Source organism: Dendrobates tinctorius, unplaced genomic scaffold, assembly GCF_039654945.1.
Source record: "Dendrobates tinctorius isolate UK_male_01 unplaced genomic scaffold, ASM3965494v1 ptg000107l, whole genome shotgun sequence".
NCBI classification, from domain to species: domain Eukaryota; kingdom Metazoa; phylum Chordata; class Amphibia; order Anura; family Dendrobatidae; genus Dendrobates; species Dendrobates tinctorius.
In genome coordinates, this window is record NW_027361775.1 from 42,392,501 (window position 1) to 42,409,357 (window position 16,857).

The window sequence follows — 16,857 nt, forward strand, 5'->3', positions numbered from 1 at the left end:
CAGATGGCGCAAATGTAGCTGCAGGTTTCATTGCAGAAGTGTCGGGGATTTCCAGCAGATATCACTCTTTGCACTGCAAAGGAAAATCCACCTCATAAATGAACATGCTGTGGTTAATGGTTGAGTAGTACTGTGAATTGTCAAATTTAACGCTGTGGATGTTGCCCACAGCCTGTGGATAAACTTTTGTAAAATCTTTAACTGCACTGTATATTTGGTCTGTGTGATAATACCTTTAAGCCCCTGTGACACAACGATTTCCCAGCGATCCCACCAACGATCCGACATGATGGGATCACTGGGACATCGTTAAGCTGATCGCTGGTGAGCTGTCACAAAGACAGCCCCAGCGATCAGGACCAGCGACGCTAGTTTCCAATGTAAACGTCAGGTATCCAGGAGCCGTGGCTACTGGATACCCGCTGTTTACCTTGGAAACCGGTGTACACGCTGCTTTCCAAGGTAAACATCGGGTATCTAGGAGCCGCGCGACTCCTGAATACCCACTGTTTACCTTGGAAACCAGCGTGTATGCCGCTTTCCAAGGTAAACAGCGGGTATCCAGGAGCCGCGGCTCCTGGATACCCGATGTTTACATTAGAAACCAGCATCGCTGATCGCTGGTCTCTCGCTGCCACACGCAGCGATGCGCGCTGGTCAGCGGGAGACCAGCGAACGAAAAACGGCCCTGGCCGATGCTGCACGATCAGCGATAACCGGCAGGGGGGACTGGTCGCTGATCCCCATCACACACAGCGATCTCGCTGGCGAGATCGCTGATGTGTCACAAAATCAACGGGGCCATTAGAAGGGAAACATTACCTAAAATTAGCAATTTTCACTCGCTGTTGAATTTTTTAGTTGGAGTCTCCAGAAACAGGACTACATAAGAGATTGCCAGGAGTCATCACAGTATGTGAGTACAGAGTAATAATGGCCCTGTGTAGTCCAAAGCATTCGGATAAACCGGGCAGATCCCACTCTTTAAGGGAAAGACAACATTTGGCTGGAGTGGCCCAGAACCCTAGCCTAGATTTTGGTCACATAATCTGGTAATAAATTGTACTGACCTACTTGGTTACTTGTGTTGGATATGTTATCAGTGTATAATAGTAGGAAATATTATCCTAGTCGGTCAGTGTGTTACATTGTATAGACAATTATAAGGGAATAGGGCTAATTAGTAGTGCGGTCTGGGATTCTTGTGGTGGTTAGTGCACATTACGCCCCTCAATAGCTGCAGGAAATCAAAACTGACATCTGTAAGTTTATATCTCGTAGCTTTGTCTTCACGTTCAAGGGAAGATGTAATTAGGGGGCTCTGACAGAAATGGCTTCAGACTGCTGCTCGCAACTATCTGCCCAAACTGACATCACAGAGAGGAACAAAGCTTTCTTGCACAAACCAGACATAGCCCTCATACTTGTGGTGCAATGACAAGTATGAATCCTAATGAGCAGACCTGCACAGTATGGCTTCTTTATATTACGCCTGTGAGGTTGCCTTAGTGCCAAGAAAGTACATATTCCTTGTATGTCAGATATCAGTCTGCCAGCTTGACAAATTTCAAAACATTACTCATGTTATTACATTGAATTCTATGTTAAGCAGAAAACTAGTTATTGAAGAAAAATGAAGGTAAAAAATGTTTGCTGCTAAAATTTATTGAGACAGCTTGCAAATTTAGTAGGGAAGGTTAAGGGCGAACTTGTGTACTGTGTTTTTCTCTCCTTTAATATTGATGACCTATTCTCGCCAATATCCGATCATTGGGGGTACTACACTCAGCACTACACCAATCCGCTGCTAGCAGCCATGGTGGCTAGATATAAATGGTGTATTCAGCCAGAGCAGGACAGCGCCATACACTGATCAGTAGCTGCTGCTGGGAACTGCAGGCCAACACCTATTCACTTGAGCAGGTAGTACTCATCAGTATTAAAACATTGGACAACTGTTTTAACTGCTTTTATATTTTTGACGTTTGTAGATCATTTTGACTCCTTTTTTATAATTCACTTTAAATGTTTAAACATTTATGAACCTAAGCATACTATCCCAGTATCCAACCGGACATTCATTCATACACTTCCGGATTTAAAATTTGCCCTTTTTTTTTACAGCTGCGGGGTTTGTTTTGGTCCTTGAGACCTTTTTTTTTTTTTTTTTTTGCACTGAAGTTAAATCTACCCAGCTGAAAAATAGATAAACCTTTGAATTACACAAACCTAGCAGGAAAATAAATCAACTACTGTAAATTTACTTTGAGCTTTTCTAGTGACTGGAGAGTGATTGTAGAAGCTTGCCGTTTTGAATGCAATATGGAAGCGATTTGTTCTTGTTAAAGTGTATTTTAGATGTTGAGGTTGTTAAGAATCCACGTCCTCTTAAGACTTGTACGATCAGTATACTATGTATACACTTATTCATAAAACAATTAGGGACCCCAGCCGCCTCTGCTGCTCCCTTAACACTTTGCCTTTTTTTACATTTTTACTGTAAGCTTGTTTTGGGTTTCTTGGATAAGTGTGAAATACATCTTTATTTGTGACCAGGGAAATGAAAACTTTCTCCCCTAATCCATTTAATCCCTGGGTGGTGTGTTTAAATCCTGGGTAGCACGATAAGAATTTCCTAAGAATGACTTTCTTTCTTTGATCTCTTATTTAAATGTCCTAAGGCCTTAAAATCTCAAGGATGCTTCTTGTGTGTTATTTTCTATGCTGTAGCCAATTGAATGTACATATATTTTGTTATGGTTCAGTAAGTTACGCTTGCTATATAAAGTGGAACGGCCTATGGGGCGCTGAAAACCAAGTTCTTTTCTGGGGCTGCACCAGTCGTCACACTTTTCAGATATGATCATGTAGTTAGGTAAATAATTTCTTTTGTTCACTCATAATACATCATTGCCTCATGCTGCAATGATGGTGTTGCACTGACAATACTGCAAATAGGAGATTCGCTGAGCTCTGGTCTGGATTCCACAGCTACTGGAACATGGTCCTGCAAAATTTGACATGGTCCTGCAAAATTTGACAAAGCAGTCAGGGATCTGTCCTAGCCATGACGGCTCTCTCCCTCTCTTCCCTTCGTCTTAAGGAGGTGGTTGTATCTTGCAGTGTGTGGGGTAGTGGGGAAAGAAAGCATTTGTTTTCAGGGAGGGCAGAAAAAAGCAGTAGATAGAATTATTCCCTCCTGAAATCTTTTTTGATTTCTTATCATTATTGTCCATAGTCTTTAATTCTATGTGGTCCTTTTTTTTACAGGGTACAGATTAAAATTTTTGTTTTTTTCTCTTTTTAGGAAATTTGCGCCAAGGTGTTCTGTGTGTAAAGAACCAATAATGCCTGCTCCTGGCCAGGAGGAAACTGTTCGTATTGTAGCATTGGATCGTGACTTTCATGTTCAGTGTTATCGCTGTGAGGTACATTCATCTAAAAGAAGATGCTGATTTTTTTTTTCCCCCATATGTATTCTCCAAGATTTGAAATGTTAATATGTCTTTGTCTTATCTACAGGATTGTGGAAGTCTTCTCTCAGAAGGGGAAAATCAAGGCTGCTACCCATTAGATGGACACATCCTCTGCAAGTCCTGCAACTCTGCACGTATCCAGGCCCTTACTGCCAAGTCCAGCACCGACCTGTGAATTGAATAGCACCTCTACTTGAATGATAGGAACGTCCTTAATGCTTTTCATTGCTCCTCGCAACTAAGACAGCAGCTGCCTCTTTGGTCAGGTTCATTTAGACACCATGTACAACTTCTCTTTTCACAGACACATTGGAAGGAGGTCTCACATTTCTAACTGCTCCACTCACTCTTCATTCATTATGAATTCCACTTAGTATTTAAAATTGTCAGCGGCAAAGATGTTTCTGGTATTTGGTGCATGTTACCTCCTCGTTACTGATGTCCGTGCACTAGTAACCTAGATATATATCTGGATAAACCAGGAGGCAATCAGGGGCAGAGGGGCTTGATCATCCTTACTAGTTGTTAGTTATAAAAGCCATTGAAACATGGTTGTTTCCTGAACCATTGCAATATTACAAAGCGGGTTCCCTAAGGGAGGGGGCTAATCTCTCTACAACGTATGTGGTTTCCCATCAATCAGTTTCTTTTTCTCTGGCTTTGCTTCTTTATGTAGCTCACAGTTTGGCTTCTGCTGGTGATGGCATTTTCTGTTGATGGTTATTTTACATATGCTTGATCAGTGGTACGTAGTTTTGAGTCTGCAAGCGTCAAAGGCTTTTCCAGGATAAAACAGTGTCGCCAAATGCAAAACTATATGCTGCAAAACTTGGAGGTATAGCTGGGATCCAGGGATTCACCAAACTCTCCAAGGTGCCTTACAGGTGTTTCTAGGTCACAGTCCTCAGGCTTTGTCCCTGGCAGGTATGTTGTAATTCTGGAAAGCACTGCATTCGGCCCTGCAGTCGGTCATCAGTGTCTACCAAACAATTATGGCAAGAATGTGATCTGCTGTACACAATCCTCCGAGTCATTACCGTTCACTTACAATACACAACCACTGTAAGATTCAGGAAATACACTCGCTCATTTTGTTTCTCTGTTTATGACACAGTAGTATTTTGTTTTTTTGTTGTTTTTTTTTTTTTGTTTTTTTTAAAAAGGCCTCCGTAAAAAGACACACAAGTGCCTAAGGACACTTCTGCCTTTCCATATGGTATTCCATATACTGTAAACCATGCAAGTATGTGCTATGGAAATAAGATAAGCATATACATTGTTTCCAAATAAAATTATAATATATATATATTTTTTGTATACTATACCTTTTTTTTTATATAGAGGTGAAAGAAGGCTTTGCCAATATACACGTTGTGCCTTTTGTAGACGAGCGCTGCAACCTAGTATAACCTATATATGCAGAAATATCCCTTTATAGACGTACTTGTGAATAGGTACCTTTTGTGTCAGTGTATGTGTCCTCATGCTCCCCCATCTAGGAATGCTCTTCATATATTGGTGTGTTAAGAGGTCATCCTCTCAAGGTTTACAGAACTCCATCTAAAGGCAATAAAGTCCATCAAACTTGTTGATATTGGCTAGATTGGCCAATCACTAAGCTTCATTCAGAGGTCCATGATTTAATCCATTGTTCGTCAGTGTTTTGTATTTTACATACATAAGTGTTCAGTCAGTTTTTATCGGTTTCTTTAGTCATTTTCACTGATGGAAAAAAAAAATTAAATACCTATCCTTTTGATTTGGTGGGAATCGAGCCACTGCCAGATGCCCCTCCCCGTTACACATGAACCTGGAACCTAATGTTCATGTGTATGAGGGAGGCAGGAGAATTAGCTGTCGGCAAAAGAGCATTACTCTGACTGCAATCGCATATGTTTGAGCACCTTAAGTTAGATCAGGGCTTCCAAAGCAGTACATTACATAAAGCAGGCCCATACTACACCTTGTACTGCAAGTGTCCATCTGTGTGCTCTGCGTTACCGCCAGACGGCTACAGCTACTTCACCTGTGTCCCATTAGGTGTGTATGGATGCTCACTGAAAAGTTAGCAAATTTCATCATAGTTTGATACTTTTATCATACATAATACATGGTTCACCACAAGCTAAAAATTGGTATGTTTCTACTGGAACAAACTGCAGCCTCAGACATCAATTAAACCTAACCAAGGCAAAAGGAAATCCCTCTACTTTACGCCCGTCGTACAGTGGTATCCCATCTCGATCGCTGTTTTGCAGTTTCTTGCAGATCTTGCAAAAACCACCTGAGGTGTGAAATAAAAAAGTTTTTAACCCAGATCTTACGCCAAAATGGGTAATGGTTACAGCCAATCTTATTTATTGTGTAACAAAATGTTATCCAATATACTTTTCTTATTATTTCTGCATGGGTTTTAAGATTTCTTCTTGTCGCGATTTAAATCTGTCTCGATCGCATGATTAAGTTGTTAGCTTGTGTATCCTTTACACTAACAGGACAGATTTGTATCCCTTAGGCTGGTTTCACATTAGCGGTTTTAGCGCAGCGCATCGTGCGCGTGCATGCGCCCCTATGTTTAACATGGCAGGCACATGGTCTAGCGTTGGCACACGTTCATATACGTTTTCGTGTGCATGCGTTTTAAGAGTTAACATGGCAAGAAACTGGTTAAAACGCATGCGCCTAAAAACGCAAATGCATGCAAAATGCATGATGTGTTTTTTGCATGCGTTTCTATTGCGCACGAAGCGCAGCGCTAAAAAACGCTAATGTGAAAGTAGCCTAACATGTACGTACAAGGAAGGTTGCTGATGGTAAGCAAAGGTCTTAGTGGGAATCTGACATGGTGCCTCATACTACTGATATGACTCTATAGGCCTAATACAACAGTAAAAGTAGTACTTATATTTTTTTTCTCCTTACTAAACCAGTCGGCCAGTGCTGAGTAATCAAACTTTGGAGCCTGCGGAAAACTAGCATAGACATTCATTGGGGGGTGAGATGATGTGCTCTGTGCTTCAACACCCCTCCCATCCTGCATATTTTGCAATAGGCATCAAAGCTCAATTTCTCAGTGCTGGCACATTGCATCACTACGAGAGGGGCATCATTTTTATTATTTTAGGACCACTAGTTTCAGTAGTAAAATTGCCTAGGAAGACCCTAGCCTGTACACTCACATAGGCAGAGACCTATCAATCCCGGGCAGCAGGCGGGGTCACGTCACCATGGTCCTACCTGTCTGACTAGTCCACATTGTGGCTCGGTCCCTGCTTACAGTATGTGATTCTCTGAAATGCAGCAGCGTTTCACAGTCAAATATACCTAGCCTAGTTTCCACACCCAATGCCTGATACATGCTACCGCTGGGTCGGCTGTCAGGTTCTCTTTAAAGACTATGTTGACTTGATGCTGAAAACCTAGTGGAAGATAATTCATCTTTTCATTATGCTATACATATTTATTTGCTGGAACTAGAATATACCTTTACTATATCCCCACTAGAGTGTCCGGATCACATTTTCAATTGTCCCAAAAATGCAATGCATCCCCCACAGTATATAGCTGCTGAACAGGTACTGCTCCTTCTACCTAACTTCCCCTGAAGAAAACGTTTACACAAAGGTTTGAGCCATGTGCCAATATCTAGTTGCCTCAGGGCTATTCATTTTGTCGTCTCTTGACGTCGAAGCACGATTGCTGCCGGTCTTGGCTCTCCTATCCCTGCTAGGTATGTGAGTGTGCCTTTCCATTGTTGACTTGACAAATATTTGACACCTTTTTTTATATACTATGTGTAAATGTGGATTCTTGTGTCCTACTGCAAACTAGTTCATCAATCCTTTCCATTGCGCCTAGTGCAGCAGCAGCATTAGGCTGTACAGCAATACAGCAAATAAGAAGCCGTTCTTTCAAGAAAGATCCACGTCTGCTGCTATTTTCACCTCCAAACTTGTGCTAAACAGCCTATTGATGCTTTCTGAAAGAAATGTATCTGCTTGTACCTGTATTATTGTCAGCTGAATGATGTCACTTGGGGGGACCTCTTCTCATGCTGAGATTACACTTTACCATGCACTACCCCACCTCTACTCATGCTCCTTTGACCTTTAGTGACCCATCACCCTCTGATGTGGTCACTTCTGGTAAGAGTTTGCAGTCTTCTACATCATAAAGCCCAGATTGTGTTCTATAGTATAATAAACACCCACGATACAGTGATCATCGCAATGCGATCAGGCATTCTGATATTGTCATCTTCCACAAGTAATTTTCTGCTGGGGATTCCTATTTCAACCAATGAAAGTGTCATCAGGCATTCCAGTCTGTTCTAATGGTTAAGTGTTTAATTACTTGTATCAGAATTTTTTATTAATACTCCACATTATGACTCCAGTTCCTTTGCTTTGGTGCTAAGAATCACTCTCAACTCCCTTACTGTCTCTTCCGAATGAACCAGTTGTGTTTACATTGTGTTTCCTCACCAGGTCTCTAGTTTCACTGAAATGTGAATGCCTGTCCTTCAGCAGTGTTTAGCTACCTTTTTTGTAGGACCTATCAGGCCAACAACAGCCAAGCCATCAGTTTCCCTTTTTTTTTTTTGGTTTTTCCTTACCATGAGACTGGTTACAAAAAAATCGGAATTTGCACATCATAGACCTTGTTGTGGAGTGACTATTCCAAAGAAAACTCTAAACACCAAAGATAAAGGAACATATTGCTCGTGTTGCCATAAATCTTTTTTTTTCTATTGTGACAAAAGGGGGTATCTGACATTGAGCTAGGAAGTTCCAGGCATGTTACTGTTTATACAGCACCCAATATTAAAGATGGCTAATATGGTAAAGCAATTCAATAAAAATTATAATCTTATTGTACCCTGTTCTAATCTGATTTTATAAGATTTTTTTTTTACATAGAATGTTTTTTCTGGTAATATCCACGCTTCACATTAAAATTTCTATTTGCATTGAAACGTGTTTGTGTCTATGAATGGTTTTATGTTCACTGACTTAGGAGTCACATTGTCCTTTACAATTTCTAGATGTTTATGATTTAAAATGTTTTCACACAAAACATGCATTAGTGATACCTAAAGGACAAACTTTGGTTCTTGCATAGATTGCAGGAATGTTTAGCTCACATTTGCAAATAGCCTTTTAATCCTTGACTAAAGCTAACATAACAGAAGAGTGAAGAGCTTGTTTTATTATTACTTTTTAACCATCGTAGCATCAGTTTACCATAAAAATGACATCTGTCTTGGTTAAGTGTTCAGATACTGATAAAAGCAGATAAAAACTCATTTCAAGCCATGGGGTCTACTGATAGTGATGAGCGAACGTGCTCGGTTATCGTGTTATCCCAGGATCTTGGGTGTGCTCGGATAATATGTTCGAGTCCCTGCATGTTTTATGGCAGTTAGACGCAACACGTGGGAACTGCCTGTTTGTTAGGGAATCCCTGCATATGTTGTGGCTGTCTAAAACATGCAGCTGCGGGTGACGCCCAAGATACTCGGATAATACCCGAGCATGTTCTTATTACACGCTATCCGAGCACATTCGCTCATCACTAGTTTTTAAAGGGAGCCTGTCATCAGTTGTGGCCGATATAAGTTACAGCCATCACCTTTCAGGGCTGATATTTGGCATTCTATAATGCTGTATATCTGCACCCAACCAAATGTAAAAAAAGAAAAATAACTCTTATACTCACCTGTGGGGCGGTCAGGTCTAAGGGGTGTCGCTGATCCTGGTCCGGCACCTCCCATCATCATGCGATGCCCTACTCCTGCTTGTTTCGTGTGTTTCAAGCCCACACAATCTCCTCAGCATCGGCTCATGCGCAGGCTTACTTCTGTGCCCTGTTGAGGGCAGAGCAAAGTAAGGCAGTGTGCAGGTGCTGGGGCTCTTTAAGCTATCCCGGCGCCTGTGCACTGCAGTACTTAGCTTTGCCCTCAAAACGGCACAGAATTATGTCTGCGCAGGAGCGCAACGTGAAGCAAGCAGGATGACGGCATCCCATGAAGTTGGGAGGTGCCGGACCAAGAAGAGCGACACCCCTTGAACCAGACCACCCCGCAGATCATCATTTTACAGGTTGGATTGGGGGCTGATATACAGCATTATAGAATGATGTAACATAGTTATTAAGGTTGAAGGAAGACTTTAAGTCCATCTAGTTCAACCCATATCCTGTCCTAACCTGCCCTAACATGTTGATCCAGAGGAAGGCAAAAAAACCCATATGGCAAATAGTAAGCTTCACATTGGGGGGAAAAAAATTCCTTCCCGACTCCACATACGGCAATCAGACTATAGCTCCCTGGATCAACGCAATATTAAGGAAACTAGTGTATATACCCTGTAATATTATACTTTTCAAGAAAGGCATCCAGTCCCTTCTTAAATTTTAGTAGGGAATCACTCATTACATCATACGGCAGAGAGTTCCATAGTCTTACTGCTCTTACAGTAAAGAATCCGCGTCTGTGAGTATGCTTATGTATTTCAGCCCTGAAAGGTGATGGCTGTAACTTACGGTATATTGGCCAAAACTGATGACCGGTTCAATTTAAAGGTTTAATGAATTTTGACAGCAAGAATAGTGGCACATCATTGTGCGAATAGATCCTTAAGGCCATGTTGCTACTCTGCAAAGATACTGTCTTTTTCTGCTGCATTTTTTCAACAGGTGTTTGCTGCAAAATACACAATAGCAGTCTGGACTGATTGTTGCATTCTTGTTGCATTTATTATTAATACTTTTTCCCCTTTTGATGCTTTTTTTGCTGCAATTTTGAAGCAGCGTATTTTGATGATTTATTTTTTAGGCCAGAAACACTGGGTTTACAAATGCATTTGCACTTTTTACAAACATATTTTCAGGTTTCCTATAGACACAAATAGGGAAAAATACCAAAACATGCACAGTTCAACAGCATCTTTAAACACAGTGGGTATGTTTTGTTTTTTTTTTTTCTTTAGATTTCATCCACATCAATTCAGCGTCTACGCTGCGTGGAAGCATTGCCTAAGCTGTCAGCAAAAAATGACTGTTCAAACCAAGCATAGACACTGTGTACTCGACATATCTAGGCAGTTCAGTGCTCCTTCCCACCTACTTGTTGTGCATCTGTTTTCATCCTCCTTTTCTTTGGTTGAGAATTCTGGCTTTACAGGGAGCGGATATGGATAAAAAGTAAGTAGCACTGAACTGTCCAAAACCACCTCCAATGATCCATCATGCCAAAGGTGCGCCCATGCTTGGTTTGAACAGCCATTTTCTACTGACAGACTTCCTTTTTGACATCTTGTCTGGGACCGCCTTTTTTTTTTTTTTTTTTTTTAAACTATTGTGATATTGGATCTACTGCTGCTAAAAATTGTTACCAAATGATTGCTAATGACTATGGTATATAGTTATAGTCTGCTTATGCCTGATATGGGGGATCCCATGGTTGACATGTCTATTAGTCTTGTCCGAAAGCCAGTACAAGCGAAGAATAAAAAAATCATCAGCCCTGCACATGCTAAGGGTTTTAATACTGACGATATGGCCAAGTGTAAGCTGCCCTGTCAACCTGAATGTGATTGTAATGGATCTTCTACATGACTGACTATGCCAATAAATCACGGAACAAGAATAAAGTGGTTTGCCGCCTTAATTGCAGAATCAGACAGGCAAGTAACAAAAAAAAAAGATATCCTGAGCACTTGTGTTGCTTTGTGTAGTAGTACTATACCTGTTTGCATATTTCCAATGACTGTTATGTTTTTCCCATAGTATAATGTCCTGACGTTCCCAGTAAACTGCTCATTACCAGTCCTTCCAAGATGCCATTGACCTGCATTGTTCTGTTTTTAAGCTTAAATGTTCCGTATGAGTATCGCTTGGGGTGGTTCTGAAGTCCCAGAAACTTTTTGGTTTTATCAACTTTTATATTAATTTGCCCTGATTGCCACATTTAGGTATATTAATTTTATATACAGTGTGTAATAAATAGTTATATAATTTTATTTCAGTTGCACCAACATATTCCGTCACAATTTAGAGATGGCAAGTACAAACAAGATAAGGCATTACAAACTAACATGTATTGCTGCAAATTAAGAGGAATACGGGTCCTGCAATAGGAAATAGGAGTGACACAAAAGGTAAAAAAAAGTGCTTGTTGTGTAATGTCCAATCACCGGTATAAAAAATACAGACATTCAAACAACGCTACATGAACCAGTCTCAAACCAGTATCTGTACAAATAGATACTGAGTGCATGAAGGGTATATATAATGCATGTGTGTGTATATTGGAATAAATGGCGCCATAATAATGTGTGTAGTATTTCATGCAGACATTATCAGGAGAACATTATTATACTACCAGTTAGGAGGAAATTGCTTAGACACTAATTGGGATGCAACTAGCAATGGTTTATTACTGGCTACAGTCCTGTTGTTCTCCCCATTGTGAAATTTAGTTAATCAAAAACTATATGAAGTGCAGATTTAGAGCTTAGCAGTGAGAGAACAGGTTATTCCTACAGCATTTTAATATCTTAGCACATAATTTGTTAAATGTAGAGTTAATGCACCACCATTCAACGAACACGAGAATAATCTATTGAGACAGAAGTTAAAAGTTGGAGTCGGAGGTTGCAGGTGACTTGTGCCATATTTGTCAAATCGCACTATTGATTATATCTGAGACACAAAAAAATGGAGCAAAAGCATGAGAGGACTTTTGTCAGTCTCTGCCGTAGAAAACATCTAATATGTGATTCACAAGGAGAGCACAACCTGAATATCGCTGCCAGTCCCAAAGATTCTGAATTGAGCAGCAACCCAAATCCTTCAAAGCCAGGGTTGCCAGTGGTCTTGAAATTTCAGGAAGAATAACGCACTTTTTTTTTTTGCCCCATCCGTAAAAAAGTAAGATGTCTGTGATTTTTTTTTTTTTTCTTTTTTCGCTGATGAAACGTATACAGATTATTTTGGCTGTAATTATCATTTAACTGTTTTATAGCGAATGCAACTGATTATTTCATATCAGAATTATGGGCTGTAGAGGTGGATCACTGATAATCATAATGATTTATTATGGTTTTCAAATTTTGTCTCTGATTTTTTTGTAGTCCAGAAAAAGTCAAGTTTGCAACACTGTTCCCCTCCTCAACACTGATTCGCTGCACCTTCATTCTCATGGTCTATGGATGGTGAAACTCGCCATATAATAGTCCCCACACCCACCCTTTTTGCCCAAGAGCGGTGCTGAGACTCCAATTTCTGATGTAATCTGTTGTTCGTTAGTGATACATCCAGGTATGCAATATCTTTTGTTAGTGCATATCTCTGACTTAACACGGTTCCTCCTATAGTCCTGACTCTGAATCCTATCACTACCTAAAACTTTACGGATAAGTTGCTTGAAAATCTACAACATCCTTGAACTGGACACCACCTTCCCCCCAGTATAAGTTGAATATATCACTGGGGGAGGCTGTGGGCGCAGCTTCATCCACTTTCTAAATGACACTGACATCCAACGACTATCTGCTTTCCTACATTTTGCATCCTATCAATCTGTTAGTGTTTCTCCACATATTCTGCGTGTTACCAGAGATTTCAATTCCCTCAAGCATGCCGTACCATAGCTGTGTACTTGGTGGCTCAATGTTTCCTGGTGCTAGGACAGACGGGCATACTATGTATCTATCAGGTGTGGTCTATTTTGTCTTTTGGCACTGATCATAAAGATAATTATAGTTGAGAAGTAACTGTGCATCACCTATGGTATACTCCATAGTTCTGTGTGAATAATAACTTGGAGAACACAGCAGTGCCCATATTGTCTCCGAGGCACCTAATCCAGGTTCTGGTACTAGAACACCAGGGCTTTTGACATGCATCTTGTATGACCAACATGATTATACAACCAAAAAACCTGTCTGGCCATAAAACGTCAGTACTCTAATATGTACTTCACTCCGGTGATTCCCAGAATACGTTTTATAGATGGCTCTTTCTGTCAATGACCTTAATTCTATCGGTAACATAGAAAGATCGGCAGAATCCATACTTTCAGCATGAAAAGCAGCTCTACGAGATGTGTCATAAGCCTCCCCAGGTCTGCGGCAAGACTACTCATAGAGCGTGAGGTTTACAAAGAAAGGAAAACATTAGTGTCCATAGGGAAAATAAATATTCCAGTAAAGTCAAATCATGGGGAAGTGATGAAGCAATGATCACACAGCTAACCAGGAGTGCAGAGCTGGAAGTCTCCCAGAGACCACAAGAACGTATTCTAATGTGTGTGGCCTGCATTTCATCTCGTGCTCACGTCCAATGCTAGATTTCGCATCTGCACACTTTCTAGGCATTTAAAAAAAACAAATTCCTTTTTGTTTAAGAGAAATATTACTATATAGTTTTACAGACCAAATTGTAGCAGCACTGTAGTCACAGGTCGTCTGCATACACAGGCTGAACTATGCTTATTACAAAGTTGAATATCAGATCAGTCAGGGTCTGGCACCCCCAACGATTGGCTACTTGAGGCGTTAGAGGATGAATGTACACTGTATATGGCGCAGGGCACCACTAGCAGCTGATTGGCAGCAGCCACTCACCAGTGTGACAGGTCTATAGCGCTCTGCTAGATGATTTACATATCGCCTCTGACTGCTGCAGGCCAAATTTTACAATTCTGACCAGTGACCCTTTATGTGGTAATAACTCTGGAACACTTCAACGTATCCCACTGATTCTGAGTTTTTTTGTGACGTATTGTACTTCATGATAGTGATAACATTTGTTAGATATGACTTGTGATAATTTGTGATAAAATTGGAAACTTCGTGTGAATTTTGCAATTTAATTTTTTTAATTTGTGTGCCCTTAAATAGGGCATTAGGTTGCATAAAAGAGTTAATAAATAGCATTTCCCACATGTTTACTTTACATCAGTACAATTTTTGAAAGATAATTTTTTTTAGGAAGTTATAAGGGTTAAAAGTTGACCAGCGATTTCTCATTTTTCCAACAAAATTTACAAAACCATTTTTTTTTAGCACCACATCACATTTAAAGTGACTTTGGGGGCCTATATGAAAGAAAATACAAAAGTGACACCATTTGCAAAACTGAACCACTCAAGGTACTCAAAACCACATTCAAGAAGTTTATTAACCATTGAGGTGCTGCTCAGGAACAGAAGCAATGTGGAAGGAAAAAATTAACATTTATCTTTTTTCACAAAAATGTTACTTTAAACCCGAAATGCAATGCCGGATCCGGTTTCCCCCCCATTGACTTGCATTCGCGCCTGATGGCCATGCGTTTCATCCGGTTTTCGCCGGATCCGGCAATGTTTCTCAATCCGGCGTCTGGAAAAAACGGCTACTGTAACGTTTTTTGTCTCCGGCGAGACACAAAACACAATGAAAGCCTATGAGCGCCGCAATGCGCCGGATCCGGTGGCCGGATCCTGTTTTTTTGGTCTGAGCATGCTCAGTAGCTCTGCCCACAAGACACATATATAAAAGCAAGACAGTGGGACCCTCAGCCACACCCAACATGCCACCCAAGACAGCAACCAGGCACAGGAGAAGGCAGGAGACCACTGCAGCACCATCAGCACCACCACCACGCCAAATGGAGCAGCAAATGGAACATGCTGAGGAGGGGAGTCCAGCAGCAGATGAGAGACGGTAATTATCAAATCCCCCATTCCTCCAAACTAGGGCCATGGAATATCGAGATATTCATTGGCCCTTTGTTTCTCTTTATTCAACAGCCGCCCAAGAGATGCAGCAGCAGCTGTAACACCACCCACAGGCATGGAGTCTGGCCAGCAAGAGGACAGCACATCTTCTGGGAGCCCTCCCTCGCATCGTCAGCATTTGACGGTAAGTTTTTATTTCCAAAATCCATCATCTCTGTAATATATGTCTATTCATTGCCTTTTATTTCAAAACAGGAATCACAAGATGAAGAGGAGCTCCCAGAAGGAGGAGGAAGGGGTGGACAGACACCTGGAGTGGGCTCACAATTGGTAAGTTTTTGGCATCAAACGCAGAAACAACATCACACTACACACAACACATAGAAAACAATGTTCTGCAGACCACACACAGCAAACAAATGCCTACATCCAAAGACATAACATTTTTTGTTTTCTTCTCTAGTCTTCCCAATCTGGTGCTCGGCCAAGAGGTCCTCGCAGTGCCTCCCAGGGTCGTCGGCGACAGCAACGCGGCGGTCACCAGCGTGTAAGTCTAAATATTTTTGCTTTGTTTTTTTGCACTTTTTATTTCATTTCTTTTGTGGAGGCTAATTATGTTATTTTTGTCTTTTTCTTTAACAGCCTTCACAGCGTGCTCCCGACTCTGACGGTGAGGATGGAGGAATCGATGTGGACCACCTCATCGATCTCGTCAGAGAAAGGGAGCCGCTCTGGAATATGGCTGACCGCCGCCACGCTGACCTGATCGTTACCCGACGACTCTGGGAGGAAATCTGTTCGCTCCTTGTGGACCGCTGGGAGGACCTCGATGCTCGGGCCCAGATTAAAGAGCGTAAGTATATACAGTACCGGTTGCTTGATGTAAACCAGTGTTTCCCGAACAACAGTCCTCGTGGTCCCCACGGATCATGTGTTCAGGATTTCTATTTACTATGGAAATCCTGAAAACATGACCCCTGGGGACCATGAGGACTGGAGTTTGGGAAACACTGATGTTGTATACTAACCACTTTGTCCTTTCTCGTTTCAGGGGACAGAATTGTGAAGCGGTGGCGGTCTGTGAGGGATCGTTTCAAGAAGGAGTTCAATAAAGAGATGCGGGCCCCGAGTGGATCTGGAGGACGCAGGAGCAAGCACAAGTACGCACAAGCCCTGTTGTTCCTCCGGGATACAATGGTCACCAGAAGGTAAATATTACACACCACATGTGAAAAAAAAAGTTTAGATGTAACAATTTTTTTTCAGCCAGGGCCATGCCATGTCACTTTTTTAATTGTTTTTTTTTTCTCTTTATTGCACAGCACGGTGAGCAGCACTCGGGAGCCTGCATGGTTGGACCCTTCTGAGGCGATCCCTGAGGAGACCAGCACCGAGGGACACTTCGACCGCCCCGGTACATCTGCACCTTCACAGCCTTCCCACACATTCGACCCCTCTGTCCCATCCACCAGCACAGGAGCATCGTGGCCGCCTACATTACATGAAGCTGCTGGTGAGGAGATCGCTTTCCCTTTACCCCACCCTTCTGCCCCTGCCACCTCTAGTACACCTGCGGGTACTGGGCGGCAGCGGCAGAGGGGTCAGGAAAAGACTTATGCGCCAGAGTTCTTGCATCTGAATGCATCTTTCCAGAACTGT

General features: G+C 41.6%; 1 protein-coding gene across 6 annotated transcripts in view; it reads left to right on the top strand.

Moving 5' to 3' along the window:
* LPP (LIM domain containing preferred translocation partner in lipoma) overlaps window positions 1-8,353 on the top strand; it is a 388,598-nt gene extending 380,245 nt beyond the window's left edge. For all 6 annotated transcript variants that reach the window (XM_073589409.1, XM_073589404.1, XM_073589407.1 and 3 more), the window contains 2 exons: window positions 3,308-3,428; window positions 3,523-8,353. In XM_073589409.1, the coding sequence (XP_073445510.1) occupies window positions 3,308-3,428; window positions 3,523-3,651 (250 nt within the window). In that variant the 3' untranslated portion in view covers window positions 3,652-8,353. The remainder of the gene's footprint in view (window positions 1-3,307; window positions 3,429-3,522) is intronic.
* The last annotated feature ends 8,504 nt before the right edge of the window (window positions 8,354-16,857 follow it).